The sequence below is a fragment of the Ascidiella aspersa genome, chromosome 2 (assembly GCF_963924565.1).
Source record: "Ascidiella aspersa chromosome 2, kaAscAspe10.2, whole genome shotgun sequence".
Lineage (NCBI taxonomy): Eukaryota > Metazoa > Chordata > Ascidiacea > Phlebobranchia > Ascidiidae > Ascidiella > Ascidiella aspersa.
The window spans coordinates 27,310,258-27,330,293 of NC_139448.1; the positions used below are offsets into that span (position 1 = coordinate 27,310,258).

The window sequence follows — 20,036 nt, forward strand, 5'->3', positions numbered from 1 at the left end:
CAAAAAGTAAAAAACGGAATAGTTGAGACAAATTTGCAATTTTAAAGAGCAAAAAATTCAGAAAAACTTCTTGCCTAACGATCGTCTCAATTCGATTTACTAAAGCACACCTATCTCACGTTAAAATGTTCAAAATAGACTTTTACAACAACTTAGTTTTGTAGAAAGTGTGCCACAAACCGTTTTTTATTTATTTTTGATGTGACGCAAGTTGAAAGAGAGAAACACTTGTGATCCATGATTGATTGCGAACGCTGCTGCATACGGGCCCTGTGCTGCTTAACACAATTTTTGCAGGAAAACTGCAGGGCTAAACTGAATTTCTTAAGACTGATGTTTGTTACACTAAAATTAAAACCGGCATAATTTGTTAAGTTGAGGTTGCGTGTTCCAACAGCTTTAAATTCGTGTGTTTTTGTTTTAATTCGTGTGCGTTTTGTGTTATACATACAGGATCGTCTAATTTACTGACTTAGGAATTGAACTTTCTTAGGAATTGAACTTTTCCACAACTTGTAAATTCAACGACAGGTCACACTTGTCCAAATCTTTTAATAATTAGGTTTTTATATCGCTTTGCAGTTGACTAGAAAGTATTTATATATTAAGTTCCTGTAAAGGTATTTTATTACTGACATCGACTGCTGCCAATATATACAGTAGTAGTTTTAGCTTATTCCTATTACAATGGAATATTGGAAAGTGTCCCGCTAACGATTTCTTTTTTAGTAAACTGAAGCCGAAATCATGAACAAGTTGACTAGTTTTTTCCTTCTTCTTGCTGTTCTTTTCTTGGTAAAAACCGATGGCAAGTTTCTTAAAGCCTATATATAAGCCAAAACAAATCATTTAAGATTTAGTATATTGTCAAAACATTCAAGTTGTATATTGTCATTTACAAATCACCCAATGTTTAGTCATTTTTAACAACATTTGTGCTAAATGTATTTACATAAGTACCGTAGCTTAAGTCAAGACATTGCGTAAATGACTCCAGTCTTAGTCAAGTCATTTAGAAACAAGTGACTTATTGGCACCTAAACCAATTAATTCACATAGGTCATTGCATCCATATATTGTATATAGCCTATAAACTGCGCACAAATATACAACATATGTCTTGTATGGCCAATTTGACAACCCATAAAGCAATGATTGTATATTCGATGTTACATTAGATACAATAACTTGCGATAGCAACATAAACTAAACTTTCGTTGATTTCCATACCCTTCCTAGCCTATACATTATAAGCATACACACGACGGTTAAGTTGCTCGCTTACCACCTGTAAATCCCTTGTAGTCGTGTTCCAAAATGCAAAAAAAAAGTTTTTATCTATTTTAGCATTTCAGCACTAAATTTGGAAAAAAAGGGAAGATAATGCGTTATTATACTATCTTTGGGGTATGTACTAAAGAATTTTTAATTTAATTTTTTTTTGTATTTAAATTTACTATTAGAGTTATACAATTTAGCCTATAATTTAAGATAAACTGTGTAAGATACTTTATTCCTGCAAAACTTGCAGCGATAATCGCTATAACTATTATGAAATGATTTATTTTTTAATCGCAAAAGAAATGATGGACCTACATCAAAGTATTGACTAGTAATGGTAATGTCGAAAGTCATTATTCTACATTCAACTATAGAACTTTTAGGACGTTTCCTTATTTTTATTTAATTTAAAGATGACAATTTTTGCTAAAATAGGATAAACCACAAAACATGTTAGAACAGCAAGTACCACTAGTGAGTCATATATATATAGGCCTACATTTAATTTACAATATTTGTTTTGAAAGTTTTATGTTTTAAAAGTTTTTAGATGCAAACTTAAAGGAAACGATTCGCAGCAAAGGATCCTTTCTTTTCGAAAGGAACCCCCAAAATTTAATTCTTGCTCGAATTGTTTTTGTGTTTTTAAAAAAATGTTTTGATTTGGCGTAATAAATATTATTTTCACCTATTCATGTCGTTTAAAATAAATAAACAAAAAAGATGTCCAAAAGAGTGTTATGGACGCACATAAATGTAACTTTTTATTACCCGAAGATTACAGTTAAAGGGGAATTGTACGTTATATGCAGTAGTAAGTCTCGGCATACTATAGTACAGTGTTTCTCAACCTTTTTCACTCTAGGGCGCACTCGTAAACCTTTCAAAACGCGGCGGCGCACCTGACGATCGAGTCGACTGCTAACTTTGTTTGGATATTTTGTTTTTTTACCAAAAAAACGATATTTTGTTTACTTTAGCAAAACAAATCGACTACGGTACGTAGAGTCCCAAATCTGACTCCGACTCCACAGCCCTGTTTTAAAATACAATGTGCTTAATAAGACAGGCCTAAATAAAAAGAAAAAAAATTAAAATAGGCCTTTTATGTTGCAAATTATGAAAACACACGGTATGTTAGTTAGAGTTAGATGGAAACACAGAATAAGCCCCCAAAGCAACAACATCTAACTCGCAATAAATCCAAAATTCAACGGAATAAGACCTAAATGGACAAAATATCGCCCAAAACAGTAAAAACAGGTTATGGCCTTGGACGGCTAAGGGACATCTTCTTGACATCGGCCGTTTTGGTGTCGACGTTTGGGTGCCCTAGTTTAAAATGCCGTTAGGGCGCTGCTGTTTTGGTACTGCATTGGTTGCCTCTGTTTGACGTTAGGCGCGTCAACCCTTGGAACTTCAATAGGGGCTACGAATCCAGTCATATTGCACAGTGTTTGTTCACAGAAAATAGTGACTAGAGTTTATTTACAAACATAGTCCTTTATTGAAATAGATAAATCTGAATGGTCATCTTTAATTGAAGAATCATCTCTAAATAGCCTAATTTAACTTTCTCTCTTCAAATCCCTATTTTTTTAAGAAAAGCTTTAATTTTATCTGTGGATGAGTGTTTTCAATTTGATTCTGCATTGACAATTTTAAACTATTCAAATGTTGGAATATGTCATTTTAATTTTGAATTTTGAATTCCCGAATTGACCAACGCCATAATAAAACCCAATACATTATCGGTATAAGATCCAAGTGGCCTAAATAACATCATCATGTGCAGGAAATGGATATAAAACGATTAGGCACCGCCACCGCCTTATAAGGGCCATGTTTTTTAAACGGCGGTGTTTGTAGACGCTGTTTTGAAACAGGACTGTTGGTCCGATAGGGGTTTGGTTATGTTATCTATTGGTCCTTTTTTTATCTTATTCCGAACTGTGTTTTATTCCGATGTTGATGTTATTCTAATTTAGGTCTTATTGCTGGAATCCACTTTTAGTCGCATATTCTAAAACAGTACAGAATTTTTGTAACATTTTTTCCCAATTTCTCGCGGCGCACCGGTTGAGAAACGCTGCTATAGTAAATAGTTAAGAGAACTATGTTGTCCAAACAGGATAATAATATCAACTTAATGAAAAGACACGCCTTGGGTAAAGTAGCTTTCTTCTTTTATGTCTAACTTGTTAAGTCAGGGGTTCTTGAACTTTTTTGAGCATCTGTATTAAATTAAACAAAGCCCGACGAAATGTCTTGTTTACAAACTTGATTCCAGGTTTTCAAATGTATTCCAAGGAGGAGAAATTGGTAATGTGCTTTTAGTACAATTTTGAGATATCTTCCAACTTGTAATGTAACGCGAAATTTGGTCCGGGGCCAAAAGTGATCCGGTCGGATCAATTTTGGCGTTGGAACAGCCGGTAAAACAGGTCCGGCTAGGCCAAAACTGGTCCGGCCAGATCTGTTTTAGCGGCTGTTCCAACACCAAAATCGATCCGACCGGACCAGTTTTCGCGCTTGATTACGACCAAAATCGATCGGCCGGACCAAACCGATTTTGGCCGGACAAATTTGGGCATGGCAGTAACACCCTTCAGTTCAATTCCATTTAAATGTTGACCGATTTTGCCTGGTTGAATGTTGAACACTTCAACTGTTACAGGATTGGTTATCAACGAAAACGGTTTGTGCACCTACTAAGTCCGCATGTTATAATGTCGACGGAACATAATAATTAATATCGAATGTGCCGTTCAGGTTTACGTAGCTGTAGAAATTACCAAATATAGAGGTGAATAAGCAAAATAATAGGGTAAATAAGAAGCAAGAATCGTTTAAACCAGTGGTCGGCAAACTTTTTTGTTGCGACCCAAAGTTTACTTTTCGGAGCTATTGAAGGCCCACTACATAAAACCACTACGAAAACAGTTTCAGGATATATATTTTAAGTTGGAGGCATTATAATGACGTCACAAAGTTAAAAACACTTTTTTTTTCTCGAACGAACTCGCGTGCAAACATGAAGCTAAAATCCTGTTTATTTAAGCGTATAAAAATAAATATTTAGGTTGATTAGTTTTAAATTGGCAAAACTTCAATTAAAAGGATACGTGACGCATATGACACAAAAAGGATTTCGATATTGCTCGAACTAACGGCATTTATATTATGATTTAACACAAATTAAACTGTACAGTTATGAGTCACACAACGCAAAAAATTATAGAATATCCCTTTTTTTCGCTTTTGGGCTGAATAGATTTCAAAGTAATTTAAGAAACGTGGTGTTCTCGAACCGAACGGTGTGGTAATATGCAACTAACAAAATTGCATCTATTTTGGTTTTAGAGTGGAATCGCTTACCTTAGACGCGTACTTAAGGCATAAAAGATTAACACTATTTCATCAGATTAAACTATATCACAATCACGTAAACCGTTGGCACGAAACACCTAAAAGAAATCCATTACGTAATGGCTGTATTATGTTGTTGGTATTAATACTATGGTTTTATAGAGTTTTCTGCTTTAGGTGTTGTTGCTTTTTGGGTCTTATTGTGTGTTTCCGTTACCTTATGACGTTTTCCCTAAAACTTTCAAGCTTTCCGGTTAGAAAATTTTTCATCGTTCCAGTAAACAAAAGGTCAACTTTAAGCCCTGAGTAAATCACTTACGGTAAGCCTAATGAAAAATGAAATACCTGAGTTAATGGGGTGCAAAAAGGTGGCCAAAATTTGAAATGAGTTAATTGTTTGTGCGCATATACGGGCGCGTCACACGTTGACTCGGGATTCTTGTAAAACGACATCAACACGACTCGGGACCCGAGTCCGGCTCAGCATTCGTGCAGCCGATATAGCTATGGGCTACTATTGGGATGACATTTAAGTTTTTTTCCTAAATTATTATTTTATTTTGATTAGGAAATCCAGGTATTTGTAAATCTTTGAAGACTTATTTTTGGCCTATTGGTAAGCTTCGTGATACTTTTTTGTGCACGATTTGTAATATTTTCGTACATGTGCGGAGACCTTGTTTTGCCCAAATTCAGTTTATAGTGTCATTACAGAAAAAACATTTATTGATTAGGCATTATGTATTAGGCATATTTTATTTCTGCAAATTCTATTGTTATTTCAATTATTTAAATTGATTTGTGCACTACAAAAACAATTAAGACAAATATAATATTTTTTGTTGTCTTTTATTATTTTACAAAAGCACAACAAAAAACATGAAAGCACAAATACAAGCGAGACGAAACAACCGTATTTCGCCAGAGTCGATAGCTCATGGATATTGAATGTGTACAAAGACAGACATTAGTTCCAAGTGACGAACAAAACACGAAATAACACGTAACACGTATCGGTCGTCGGCGCACTTCTGGGCGCGCGCTTTACACAATGTAGCTGCAGTGCGGGTCATCCTGAATGGGCGCATAGCGCTTCTCCGGTGCCTTTCGCTCCTGATGCTCATTGGTGAGGGTGGGGCGCTCGACGCCCTCCGGGGACTCAATCTTGCCATCGCCTATTTGTTTTTTTTCGATGACAAGTATCGATCTAGAGTTGCTCTATAGATTCAAGGGTTCAGTTAAAGGGTGTGTTGGTATACGTTACTAGAAAACTGTTTTAGTTTAACTTTATAGTATATTGTTTGTTGTTTGTGATTTGTTATGTATTCAAATCAGGTTGTATCGCGAAAAATGTCAAAGAATTTTCTTTACCTTTCCCGGAAGCGGCGTTGGGATATAAGGGCACAAAACTGGGAGAGATTTCGCTCGAAATATCATAGGAGTGGTTTGTTCCCTTCTGATGGTCAGGGATTGTCGTCGTTGGTTCGTCCACCGATGCGATTTTTCAAATTCGTACATCACCTGAGTCAACATAATTAAGAGGTTAGGGCAACTTCATTTTTTCTTATTTCGAAATGAAGGGAAGATTGGCAAACGAGGGGTTAGATTAGATTAGACTATACCTTAAATTTAAGGTATCCGTTCAGTTTTAATGTGTGGAACTCTTGAGTATCCCTGTGAACGATGTTTCGATAATGGTCATAGGCTACTTACTTTGTCCCTTAAAGTGTCAAATGCATCCACCATAATCGATACGTTGTCCGCGTTGCTTCTTGTCAAACTGAGTAAATCCGGAGTGCGCGGGCTTACTTCCTTGTTTTCGTCCTTATCTGAACGCTTGTCTTCCGCCGCAAATGGGCGCTCAAGCATTGTTCGAGGAGAGGTGGACAACTAAAAGTATAGCAATCGCCACTAGCTAATTAGGCAAATAATCCACTTCAGACATTGCGTTGATCAACATAAAATAGGAATTACTTGTTATGTTGAGATGTTATCCAACAAAAATATAAAATAAAGCTGTAAACACAGCTAACAATTAGCCTATAAGTGATGCTTTTCATAAATTCAACTAATGTTTTCAACTACAACATCTCTAACGAACTTAAACAAGGGGATAAAAGAGAAACACTTACCATGCTTGATGTGGTTGGGGTTACATTTATTTCCTTGTTCGCTTCCGTTACTCCGTCCATGCACTTCTGCAATCTCTTGCTGCAGTAGTAGGGCCTCGAACCTCCATTGTTGCGCTTCTGATCATCGCAAAAGCAGAGAAAGATCGTGTCGATCGCCATTCCGAAGACGTTAAAGAAGGCCGAAGAAATGATGTAGGCCGCCAGACAAGCTATGGTGACCGGGGCCAGGTATTCTGTGTGCGGTGCGTTCTGACCAAGCTTTACTGTGAACCAGCTTACACCAACAATTCCAGTAAGTACTACGACCGCCAGTTTGCCGAGCATCAGACAAAATCCGGACAAACAGTTGAGCGCCAGCACGTGCTGGGCGTTAGTGATCAACAATTCGAGAGCGTTCTTCGCGCCTGAGCAGAATCCGTCGCCGTACATTGCCACACAGATGTAGGCGTTCTTGTTGATAAACCTGATCACTATTTCGAAGCACGCCAGACAACAGCCAAAGCATTTGAGAAGCAGTTTTCCTGTTTTGTTTTCCGAGCTTTTTAGTTTTCGCTCAATGTAACCTACAATGACACTCATTATTTGCACAACGGCCACTATCAGGGAACCGAGAGCCACCGAGCCGAGGTTGTAAAGAATCAGGTCCTTGGTCGCTTTCAGAGTCGGGAAGTACTTGCAACCTTTCTTCATCGGTGCCGTCTTGCTGAAAAACCAGCCACTGACCGCGCCAGCCAATATCACCTGCTGACATCCCGATATAAACTGCATGACCCAAAGCCACCCGAAAATGTGCGGAAGCACTAGAAAGAGAAACGGAGTATTCTCGTCTTCCGCAAATCCAACCATTCCGTCTTCGTCCATTTTTGGAACCTGGACCGAAAAAATATAAACTCCGATCACTATGAAGTATCCAGTCGCCGCTGCCTTTGCCGTCAGGGTCAAAAACGGTTGAACGAGCAATCCAGGCATACTAAAGATTGCTAGGCTGGCCTCGTCGAACAAACTAATAACCAAACAGAAGCTCTTGCCGGCCCAAATTGTTACCGTAATGACGAACAAGGTGATCACCGAAACCACGATGCAAATTGGAAGAAGATAAGTCGTTTCGCGAAGGGCCGAAACCGTCAAAGCATCAAGCACGTTGCTCGTGTCAATCGCGCTTAATCCGGAAATGTTGGCGGCACTCAAATCAACGAAGGTCGCCGTTGACTCCAACACTTGGTCGACGTCAGTGCAGTTCACCAACCCAATCGCCGCCGCATAATTATACCACAAGAAAGCTGTGAGAGCCGTTATGCCGAAAAGGGAAAGCACCATAATAAGCACGACCACAACGCGACTGAAAAGCCGAAGAAGCACAATCATGGCGAGGGAGATTGCGAGAGCGATAAGGACCAAGTAAACCGTGTCTTCCCAGTGCGCCACCAAGCTGGTGACCAGTTGTTCCACTATTACGCCCATCGAGGCCACGAAATCTGTAAAAGCACACGCAATGATATAAAGTTGGTGACATACAGATATAGCCTATGCTATTATGGAGTCTAGCGATCACCCAAAGATGGTGTTTTGCCACCCCCGAATTAACTTCGCGGATTTAATAAAATTAAAATCCATTGGGGCTAAATATCTGATGGTCATGGCTATTTATGAAAACCTTCTTACAAACCCTTACGTTTTTAATATAATAATTTGTCTAAACATGAAATTTTACCCTATAAATTTTCGCGAGGCAGTTATGCTTCCGCCCTTCAAATGAGAGGGTGCTTTGTTTTGTTCGAAATGGGTTATTTGGTTTTATATTTTTTCTTACTTTGCAAAAGAAGAGCAGGGTCTAGCTTCTATATAAAATCTACCAACCTGTACTTGGGACTGTTGGGCTGCCGGCCAGCAGAGCGTTGTCGCTGGTGGGGAGCTCGTCTTCCGCCAAATGCTGGTTGGTCAGTTCTGGAGTCAATACTTGTCCTGCAACTCCTGCAATCGCTGCTCCAGCCTACATTCAGAGAAACTTAATCGAGTGCTGACACAAGAAAATTATATTTTTTTAATAGAAAACTTTATGTTAGTGTATGTGGCGTGGTATGACAATCGATCAATACGAAGTGGATAAGGTAATTACTAGTTTTAATTGTCTTGAAAAATACATACATACGTGCAACTCCAACAGTATATTTAAGAAAGATAGCCTTTACATTTCTCACCTCAAACACACTGCATACCTAGTAAAGTAGTTAAAGTTGGGCATCAATAAAAACAGGGAAAGCATTGTCCCAATAAATTTCAATCCTATCCTCCCTTGGTATGTTACAACTTATAGCATAAAAACCATACCCAACATACAAGATTTTTGTAATTGACACTACCATGCAGTAAAACCCTAATATAATTTTAAAAGTGCTATTACATGATGACAATTATATTTATTTGTGACGTAATACGTATTTCGTTAAGATTTGAGTGATATTCATTTTTTAAAAGAAGAGCTACCTAGAAATTATACTTTGCCCACTATACTAAACAATACTCGTGCTGTGTTATACACTTCGCAGTTGTAACATATAAGTTAACTTACTTGTAGCAGCTGGGAAGGCACACAGCGGTTGAGAACCGGGTGGTGAGGCAGTATGACGTCATAAGGCATCGTACACACTCGCTCGTCGACGAGCGTCTCGTTCAAGTCGTATCCGTTTTGCTGCAGCAAGGAAGGGCACCTCACTACTGCTGTGGGGCATTCGCTCACGCAAATCACCGCCGGTCCGCGTTCCTGGTTCAGCAACTGGCTCGGATCAAGAGCCATCTTGATGTCCGAGAAGGCCATCAGGAACTGGAATGGGCGCGCCGAGTGGTCGCGCCCAGATTCGGGCACCCCAGAAATAGGGACGTTCTTCTCTCTTCCGCACACATTTCCCCAGGAGTCGACGCCGTTCAAGAATCGACCTGAGTCACCCTTATCGATGCTGAAATAGGCCAGGTAACCCATTCCGCCAAGCATCGCGATAAACAACAGAAGAAATAGGACGTCGCGGGGTTTTCTGACCCGCGTCGGGGTCGTCGGACCCTCCTCGATGTCGAGGACCTCCACGTCTGTGGTGATCTTATCACCCAAGCAGCAACCCATGTCGATAGGTTGTCGCTTCACCTCCGACCACACTTCTGTCGTGCAGCCAATTGCCGAAACGCCGGTTTAACAACGTTACGCAAAGCACAAAACACCTCTCGTCGCTTGGAATTCGCAATAGAGCACAATTTCTCGATAAAATCGCCAAGAAATTCGCAAAATGCCGACAAAACCGTTGCGTGTAACACAACGGCAGTCTATGAATAGCATATCCTTGTAAAATTTTGATAAACCAATTTTGTTTTCTTTGTGACGTAATTGAGGCATGTGTGTTCGCATATAGGCGATTGTACAGTCAGGTTAGTTTGTATATTGAACGAATGAAATGAATCATTGAATTGCAAATTTATATATATCCTTAGTTTTTGACATTGCCTTTGTATCTAGTTTTTGCAGATTAAAATGTTTTTAATTCTCTATGATTAATTCCTGCACCTAAATCTTTAAATTTTAAACGTTTAATAACAGAAATCTAAAGGTAAAAATTGGGAGAGCTTTTCCATAACGAACTACGGTAGATTAGCAGTTGCATGCCCACGGAGGTCACATTGCTAAATTTCAATTTTACCTACAAATACACAAACTCTATTCTATAGAAAGGGTGGGTACTGCCGAATGCTCTTACCTACAATGGCCGAAAATACAGAATAATTTAAAGTGATATGTTACCTTTCAAACAATTAAAAACAAAGATTTTTGTTACTTATGGCAAAAGATTCTTAAGGGCATCCTGCAGTGTGGTAATGACTTAAGTCACTGTTTACAAATGACTTGACTTGAGTCCTTAGACCAAAATGACTTGAGTTGGACTTAAGTCATTTTGTCAAATAGCTTGGTTGAATTACGGATTTTTTACTAAAATTTATCTCAAGTTTTGCACAGTAAACACTTTTATTGCTGTATTTTGTGTTTGGTGGTGTTTTTGTCAAAAGTTGCTTAAATGGGACGAATTTACCAATTTAAGTAGTTTAAAAATTTACTTTTATGTCAATAATATGACTTGAATTGACTTGCTCTCATAAAGATTGCACTGAGACTTGACTTTGGCAAGCGATGACTTGGCTTGGGACTTGTTATTTTTTGCAAAAGACCTGACTTGTACTTAAGTTACTTTTCAAATGACTTGACTGGGCTTAAGTCATTTTGGAATGAATTGTTTACAACACTGGCATCCTGAGTTAATCGGCCACTCATCAAAAAAATTAGTTTTCCATGTTTCACAAATACTAATACTATTTGCAACTTTATACCACTTTATACTGGCTTCCAAGCATCTAACAAACACTCATTGTTTGAATTAAGTTCAGACCTATAGCAGAAGTGTAGCTTTTCAAAGTGAATATACATAGTCAACGCATGATATCAAACTTTTCACCTCATGTAACTTTGTGATCTTTTGGAGAAGTTCTCAAATAAACCTTCTTTAAAGCATCGGCACTTATGCTGTCAATATTGCAGCCCACCAAGATAGCTGTACCTGTGATTAATAGTTTTGTTGTTACTTTTACGTGAAAGGATTTATGGCGACAGATGCGTTTTGGTCACGTCATAAAGTTGGTAATAAAACTTAGTTTGTGATAATAACAACATATAATAAGACGATACCCTACAATTACATGCTCACCAAGCGCAGGGCCTCGTAAAGCGCGGGGCCCGTAGCAGCTGCAACATCTGTTCCTATGTTAACCCGGCCCTGGCTACACTGCTGTGGTAAAAAGCGGGTGGGTTGCACCAAACAAACTTTCGTCAATACAACTTCATCGACAAACATAATGATTTCGAGACTAAAGAAGATGTTTATTTCAGTATCAACATGTGGAAAAGAGCTTCAAACAGGATCTGTATTAGCAAAGTCTATATAGAAATTACAAGTTGGGCAGCAAACTCGCCCTTCGTTATAGCGACATGGACGCCATCTTGTTTCCCAAGTAACCAGACGTTAAGTAAAAAAGTATAAATCTGTCATTTATCAAATTAAGCACTAAAATATATTAGAGTTAAGCATAGGCTGCGCTAAAAGTGCAGAACGGTGTGGAATTTGGCGAAATTAATATATTTAGTCATACAGACCGGAGACGAAATAAGTCATTTCACAATATGGTGGCAGTGTTAAATGTGTAGCAATCCCTTATCTATAATAGAAGGTTAGCAAAGCACTAAAAGGTTCTTGTTGATTAACTGCAGACACAGACCTGGAAGTTTAAAACAGGGTGCACACTTTCCTCCCGCTTGATAATTTATATGTTTTTTGTAGTTGCTTTAATATTTGCATCTCCTTCCAAATCATTGAAACGTGTTTAGAACAAGCTATTACCCTTTATATTTAACTATGGTTATATGTTCTGCACTAAATTGTGGTGGCAACAGCAGAAAGAGCAATAAACTAGTAGGGAATCCTGTTGATCCCAGAAGAAGGAGAAGATGGCAATTAACCGCAGCTGGTGTTTGGGTTCTCACAACAAGCAGCCGTTTATGTTGGGTATGTAGGCTATTTGACCTTAGACAAGTAAAGTATCACAAAGAATAACTACATTGATATGTGTTAATTATTATTGAAGTTGAGAGTAATTCAGATAGTAAATGAGCTGCATAACAAGACACATTAGCACAGAGTTTCTGGTTAGGTATAACAATTTAGTTTTATTATATGAAAAAGGGCAGTTTTAGGCAAATAAAATAAATTTTGGGAAGAATTCAACATCAACTGCCATTTCAACAGTTTTTAATGTTCCAAACTGTCCTGAAAACATTGGAAATAAAACAGAAAAACTTTGTTGAAGAATTCTAAAAATGGAATGACCAGTACCTATAAGTTAACTGTTTTACAATTTAAGACATAATTGTTGGATAATTAACTAAAATCCTTTTTGCATTTGTAGCAAAGTTTAAAGGCTTTCATCGATCATTCACACTACAAACAAGGTTATCTTTCTGATAGTAATTTGGCCATAGCTGTAGATGTCATTCAGATACTGAATCAGAGGAGGAAAATTTGTCCAGCAAATACAAAGAAATGCAATTGGAAAACTGTAGGCTGAAGTACCAGGTAATTTAAGAATTGAAACCTAGTGTTAGTGTTTTATTTACACTTACCACTCTTTTCTTGGGAAAGGTCAAGCATTTAAGAAATCAAGTTTTTTGGTTGGAGGGAAACCTAATCGTTTTTTTAAACAAAGAATAGATGAAGGCACTAAAACGTCCACATGCATCCACTGGTAACCAGTGGACCAATGAAACGGGCACAACAGCTTTAAAAATAAGTTGTGTTTTAATGAAACTTGTTGATAAAAATAACCTGCACAAACAAAACTATCAGTTATCAGGTACAACTATCATCGTGGGCTGCAATATTGACAACATGGGTTGCCGATGCTTTAAAGAAGGTTTATTTGAGAACTTCTCCAAAAGATCACAAAGTTACATGAGGTAAAAAGTTTGATATCATGCGTTGACTATGTATATTCACTTTGAAAAGCTACACTTCTGCTATAGGTGCTGAACTTAATTCAAACAATGAGTGTTTGTTAGATGCTTGGAAGCCAGTATAAAGTGGTATAAAGTAGCAAAGTAGTACTTGTGAAACATGGAAAACTAATTTTTTTGATGAGTGGCCGATTAACTCAGGATGCCAGTGTTGTAAACAAGTCATTCCAAAATGACTTAAGCCCAGTCAAGTCATTTGAAAAGTAACTTAAGTACAAGTCAGGTCTTTTGCAAAAAATAACAAGTCCCAAGCCAAGTCATCGCTTGCCAAAGTCAAGTCCCAGTGCAATCTTTATGAGAGCAAGTCAATTCAAGTCGTATTATTGACATAAAAGTTAACTTTTAAACTACTTAAATTGGTAAATTCGTCTCATTTTAAGCAACTTTCGACAAAAACAACACCAAACACAAAATACAGCAATAAAAGTGTTTAGTGTGCAAAACTTGAGATAAATTTTATTGAAAAATCTGTAATACAATCTCAAGCTATTTGACAAAATGACTTAAGTCCAACTCAAGTCATTTTGGTCAAAGGACTCAAGTCAAGTCATTTGAAAACAGTGACTTAAGTCATTACAACACTGCAGGATGCCCTTAAAAATATTTTGCCATAAGTAAGAAACACCTTTGTTTTTAATTGTTTGAAAGGTAACATATTACTTTAAATTATTCTGTATTTTCGGCCATTGCAGGTAAGAGCATTCGGCAGTACCCACCCTTTCTATAGAATAGAGTTTGTGTATTAGTTGGTAAAATTGAAATTTAGCAATGTGACCTCCGTGTGCATGCAACTGCTAATCTACCGTAGTTCGTTATGGATAAGCTTACCTAATTTTTACCTTTAGATTTCTGTTATTAAACGTTTAAAATTTGAATATTTAGGTGCAGGAATTAATCATAGAGGATTGAAAAAATTTTAATCTGCAAAAACTAGATACAAAGGCAATGTCAAAAACTAAGGATATATGTAAATTTGCAATTCAATGATTCATTTCATTCGTTCAATATACAAACTAACCTGACTGTACAATCGCCTATATGCGAACACACATGCCTCAATTACGTCACAAAGAAAAAAAAAATTGGTTTATCAAAATTTTACAAGGATATGCTATTCATAGACTGCCGTTGTGTTACACGCAACGGTTTTGTCAGCATTTTGCGAATTTCTTGGCGATTTTATTGAGAAATTGTGCTCTATTGCGAATTCCAAGCGACGAGAGGTGTTTTGTGCTTTGCGTAACGTTGTTAAACCGGCGTTTCGGCAATTGGCTGCACGACAGAAGTGTGGTCGGAGGTGAAGCGACAACCTATCGACATGGGTTGCTGCTTGGGTGATAAGATCACCACAGACGTGGAGGTCCTCGACATCGAGGAGGGTCCGACGACCCCGACGCGGGTCAGAAAACCCCGCGACGTCCTATTTCTTCTGTTGTTTATCGCGATGCTTGGCGGAATGGGCTACCTGGCCTACTTCAGCATCGATAAGGGTGACGCAGGTCGATTCTTGAACGGCGTCGACTCCTGGGGAAACGTGTGCGGAAGAGAGAAGAACACCCCCATTCCCGGGGTGCCCGAATCTGGGCGCGACCACTCGGCGCGCCCATTCCAGTTCCTGATGGCCTTTTCAGACATCGAGATGGCTCTTGATCCGAGCCAGTTGCTGAACCAGGAAAGCGGACCGGCGGTGATTTGCGTGAGCGAATGCCCCACAGCAGTAGTGAGGTGCCCTTCCTTGCTGCAGCAAAACGGATACGACTTGAACGCGACGCTCGTCGACGAGCGAGTGTGCACGATGCCTTATGACGTCATACTGCCTCACCACCCGGTTCTCAACCGTTGTGTGCCTTCCCAGCTGCTACAAGTATGTTAACTTATATGTTACAGCTGCGAACTGTATAACACAACACGAGTATTGTTTAGTATAGTGGGCAAAGTATAATTTCTAGGTAGCTTTTCTTTCAAAAATGAATATTGCTCAAACCTTAACGAATTACGTATTACCGGTACGTCACAAATAAATATTATTGTCATCATGTAAACGTACTTTTAAATTTATATTAAGGTTTTACTGCAAGGTAGTGTCAATTCAAAAAAATCTTGTATGTTGGGTATGGTTTTTATGCTATAAGTTGTAACATACCAAGGGAGGATAGGATTGAAATTTATTGGGAAAATGCTATCCCTGTTTTTAATGATGCCCAACTTTAACTACTTTACTAGGTATGCAGTGTGTTCGAGGCGAGAAATGTAAAGGCTATATTTTTTAAATATACTGTTGGAGTTGTACGTATGTATGTATTTTTCAAGACAATTAAAACTAGTAATTACCTTATCCACTTCGTATTGATCGATTGTCATACCACGCCAAATACACTAACATAAAGTTTTCTATAAAAAAAATATAATTTTCTTGTGTCAGCACTCGATTAAGTTTCTCTGAATGTAGGCTGGAGCAGCGATTGCAGGAGTTGCAGGACAAGTATTGACTCCAGAACTGACCAACCAGCATTTGGCGAAAGACGAGCTCCCCAACAGCGATATCGCTCTACTGGCCGACAGCCCAACAGTCCCAAGTGCAGGTTGGTAGATTTTATATAGAAGCTAGACCCTGCTCTTTTGCAAAGTAAGAAAAAATATAAAACCAAATAGCCCATTTTGAACAAAACAAAGCACCCTCTCATTTGAAGGGCGGAAGCATAACTGCCTGGCGAAAATTTATAGGGTACAATTTCATGTTTAGACAAATTATATTAAAAACGTAAGGGTTTGTAAGAAGGTTTTCATAAATAGCCATGACCATCAGATATTTAGCCCCAATGGATTTTAATTTGATTAAATCCGCGAAGTTAATTCGGGGAATGCAAAACACCATCTTTGGGTGATCGCTAGACTCCATAATAGCATAGGCTATATCTGTATGTCACCAACTTTATATTATTGCGTGTACTTTTACAGATTTTGTGGTCTCGATAGGCGTAATAGTGGAACAACTGGTCACCAGCTTGGCGGCGCACTGGGAAGACACGGTTTACTTGGTCCTTATCGCACTCGCAATCTCCCTCGCCATGATTGTGCTTCTTCGGCTTTTCAGTCGCGTTGTGGTCGTGCTTATTATGATGCTTTCTCTTTTCGGCATAACGGCTCTCACAACTTTCTTGTGGTATAATTATGCGGCGGCGATTGGGTTGGTGAACTGCACTGACGTCGACCAAGTGTTGGAGTCAACGGCGACCTTCGTTGATTTGAGTGCCGCCAACATTTCCGGATTAAGCGCGATTGACACGAGCAACGTGCTTGATACTTTGACGGTTTCGGCCCTTCGCGAAACGACTTATCTTCTTCCAATTTGCATCGTGGTTTCGGTGATCACCTTGTTCGTCATTACAGTGACAATTTGGGCCCGCAAGAGCTTCTGTTTGGTGGTTAGTTTGTTCGACGAGGCCAGCCTAGCAATCTTCAGTATGCCTGGATTGCTCGTGCAACCGTTTTTGACCCTGACGGCAAAGGCAGCGGCGACTGGATACTTCATAGTGATCGGAGTTTATATTTTTTCGGTCCAGGTTCCAAAAATGGACGAAGACGGAATGGTTGGATTTGCGGAAGACGAGAATACTCCGTTTCTCTTTCTAGTGCTTCCGCACATTTTCGGGTGGCTTTGGGTCATGCAGTTTATATCGGGATGTCAGCAGGTGATATTGGCTGGCGCGGTCAGTGGCTGGTTTTTCAGCAAGACGGCACCGACGAAGAATGGTTGCAAGTACTTCCCGACTCTAAAAGCGACCAAGGACCTGATTCTTTACAACCTCGGCTCGGTGGCTCTCGGTTCCCTGATAGTGGCCGTTGTGCAAATAATGAGTGTCATTATAGATTACATTGAGCGAAAACTAAAAAGCTCGGAAAACAAAACAGGAAAACTGCTTCTCAAATGCTTTGGCTGTTGTCTGGCGTGCTTTGAAATAGTGATCAGGTTTATCAACAAGAACGCCTACATCTGTGTGGCAATGTACGGCGATGGATTCTGCTCAGGCGCGAAGAACGCTCTCGACTTGTTGATCACTAACGTCCAGCACGTGCTGGCGCTCAACTGTTTGTCCGGATTTTGCCTGATGCTCGGCAAACTGGCGGTCGTAGTACTTACTGGAATTGTTGGTGTAAGCTGGTTCACAGTAAAGCTTGGTCAGAACGCACAGCACACAGAATACCTGGCCCCGGTCACCATAGCTTGTCTGGCGGCCTACATCATTTCTTCGGCCTTCTTTAACGTCTTCGGAATGGCGATCGACACGATCTTTCTCTGCTTTTGCGATGATCAGAAGCGCAACAATGGAGGCTCGAGGCCCTACTACTGCAGCAAGAGATTGCAGAAGTGCATGGACGGAGTAACGGAAGCGAACAAGGACATAAATGTAACCCCAACCACATCAAGCATGGTAAGTGTTTCTCTTTTATCCCCTTGTTTAAGTTCGTTAGAGATGTTATAGTTGAAAACATTAGTTGAATTTATGAAAAGCATCACTTATAGGCTAATTGTTAGCTGTGTTTACAGCTTTATTTTATATTTTTGTTGGATAACATCTTAACATAACAAGTAATTCCTATTTTATTTTGATCAACGCAATGTCTGAAGTGGATTATTTGCCTAATGAGCTAGTGGCGATTGCTATACTTTTAGTTGTCTACCACTCCTCGAACAATGCTTGAGCGCCCATTTGCGGTGGAAGACAAGCGTTCAGATAAGGACGGAAAAGGAAGTAAGCCCGCGCACTCCGGATTTACTCAGTTTGACAAGAAGCAACGCGGACAACGTATCGATTATGGTGGATGCATTTGACACTTTAAGGGACAAAGTAAGTAGCCTATGACCATTATCGAAACATCGTTCACAGGGATATTCAAGAGTTCCACACATTAAAACTGAACGGATACCTTAAATTTAAGGTATAGTCTAATCTAATATAACCCCTCGTTTGCCAATCTTCCCTTCATTTCGAAATAAGAAAAAATGAAGTTGCCCTAACCTCTTAATTATGTTGACTCAGGTGATGTACGAATTTGAAAAATCGCATCGGTGGACGAACCAACGACGACAATCCCTGACCATCAGAAGGGAACAAACCACTCCTATGATATTTCGAGCGAAATCTCTCCCAGTTTTGTGCCCTTATATCTCAACGCCGCTTCCGGGAAAGGTAAAGAAAATTCTTTGATATTTTTCGCGATACAACCTGATTTGAATACCAATTATAAAGTACCGAGAGTTTGTGTCATGTTTGCACACAAACAATATACTATAAAGTTAAACTAAAACAGTTTTCTAGTAACGTATACCAACACACCCTTCAACTGAACCCTTGAATCTATAGAGCAACTCTAGATCGATGGTTGACATCGAAAATATCCAAATAGGCGATGGCAAGATTGAGTCCCCGGAGAGCGTCGAGCGCCCCACCCTCACCAATGAGCATCAGGATCGAAAGGCACCGGAGAAGCGCTATGCGCCCATTCAGGATGACCCGCACTGCAGCTACATTGTGTAAAGCGCGCGCCCAGAAGTGCGCCGACGACCGATACGTGTTTCGTGTTATTTCGTGTTTTGTTCGTCGCTTGGAACAAATGTCTGTCTTTGTACACATTCAATATCCATGAGCTATCGACTCTGGCGAAATACGGTTGTTTCGTCTCGCTTGTATTTGTGCTTTCATGTTTTTTGTTGTGCTTTTGTAAAAGAATAAAAGACAACAAAAAATATTATATTTGTCTTAATTGTTTTTGTAGTGCACAAATCAATTTAAATAATTGAAATAACCATAGAATTTGCAGAAATAAAATATGCCTAATGCATAATGCCTAATCAATAAATGTTTTTTCTGTAATCACTATAAACTGAATTTGGGCAAAACAAGGTCTCCGCACATGTACGAAAATATTACAAATCGTCCACAAAAAAGTATCACGAAGCTTACCAATAGGCCAAAAATAAGTCTTCAAAGATTTACAAATACCTGGATTTCCTAATCAAAATAAAATAATAATTTAGGAAAAAAACTTAAATGTCATCCCAATAGTAGCCCATAGCTATATCGGCTGCACGAATGCTGAGCCGGACTCGGGTCCCGAGTCGTGTTGATGTTGTTTTACAAGAATTCCGAGTCAACGTGTGACGCGCCCGTAAATGCGCACAAACAATTAACTCATTTCAAATCTAGGCAACTATTTTGCACCCCATTAACTCAGGTATTTCATTTTTAATTAGGCTTACCGTAAATGATTTACTCAGGGGTCAAAGTTGACCTTTTGTTTACTGGAACGATGAAAAATTTTCTACAGTTTTAGGGAAAACGTCATAATGTAACGGAAACACACAATAAGACCCAAAAAGCAACAATACCTAAAGCAGAAAACTTTATAAATCATAGTATTAACACCAACGACATAGTACAGCCATACGCAGTAATATCCAGTACAGCATATGATCAAAATGTCGGGAATAAAGGCCTAAATTGATCAAAATTAGTCATAAATTCACCGGAATAAGGCCTAAATCATCGAAATAAGCCCAAGTTCATCGGAATAAGATGTAAATTTATTGGAAAAAGCCCTAAAGGCCAAAATACCGCCCGAACATGTGGGTAGAGGGTATGAAATAATTGGGG

At 39.0% G+C, this 20,036-nt stretch overlaps 2 protein-coding genes across 2 annotated transcripts; one reads left to right on the top strand and one right to left on the bottom strand.

The window, feature by feature from the left end:
- Positions 1–5,694: 5,694 nt before the first annotated feature.
- Positions 5,695–9,897, bottom strand: LOC146164625 (choline transporter-like protein 1). The gene is made up of 6 exons (XM_083380773.1): positions 9,352–9,897; positions 8,640–8,772; positions 6,783–8,257; positions 6,364–6,540; positions 6,022–6,171; positions 5,695–5,868 (listed from the first exon to the last, which is right to left on the bottom strand). Exons 1-6 carry the CDS (start codon positions 9,895–9,897, stop codon positions 5,695–5,697), a joined length of 2,655 nt encoding a protein of 884 aa, XP_083236899.1.
- A 4,801-nt stretch (positions 9,898–14,698) lies between these two features.
- On the top strand, positions 14,699–18,920 carry LOC146164626 (choline transporter-like protein 1). The gene is made up of 6 exons (XM_083380775.1): positions 14,699–15,244; positions 15,830–15,962; positions 16,339–17,813; positions 18,105–18,230; positions 18,423–18,572; positions 18,747–18,920. Exons 1-6 carry the CDS (start codon positions 14,699–14,701, stop codon positions 18,918–18,920), a joined length of 2,604 nt encoding a protein of 867 aa, XP_083236901.1.
- Positions 18,921–20,036: the final 1,116 nt, after the last annotated feature.

Bases quoted from the DNA above. Each gene is read 5' to 3' on its own strand.
- LOC146164625 (XM_083380773.1), bottom strand. From the start codon at position 9,897: ATGGGTTGCTGCTTGGGTGATAAGATCACCACAGACGTGGAGGTCCTC. The intron at 8,773-9,351 runs GTAAGTTAACTT...CTCTGAATGTAG, and splicing joins TGCCTTCCCAGCTGCTACAA to GCTGGAGCAGCGATTGCAGG. The intron at 6,541-6,782 runs GTAAGTGTTTCT...CTATACTTTTAG, and splicing joins CCCCAACCACATCAAGCATG to TTGTCCACCTCTCCTCGAAC.
- LOC146164626 (XM_083380775.1), top strand. From the start codon at position 14,699: ATGGGTTGCTGCTTGGGTGATAAGATCACCACAGACGTGGAGGTCCTC. The intron at 17,814-18,104 runs GTAAGTGTTTCT...TTGCGGTGGAAG, and splicing joins CCCCAACCACATCAAGCATG to ACAAGCGTTCAGATAAGGAC. The intron at 18,231-18,422 runs GTAAGTAGCCTA...ATGTTGACTCAG, and splicing joins TTGACACTTTAAGGGACAAA to GTGATGTACGAATTTGAAAA.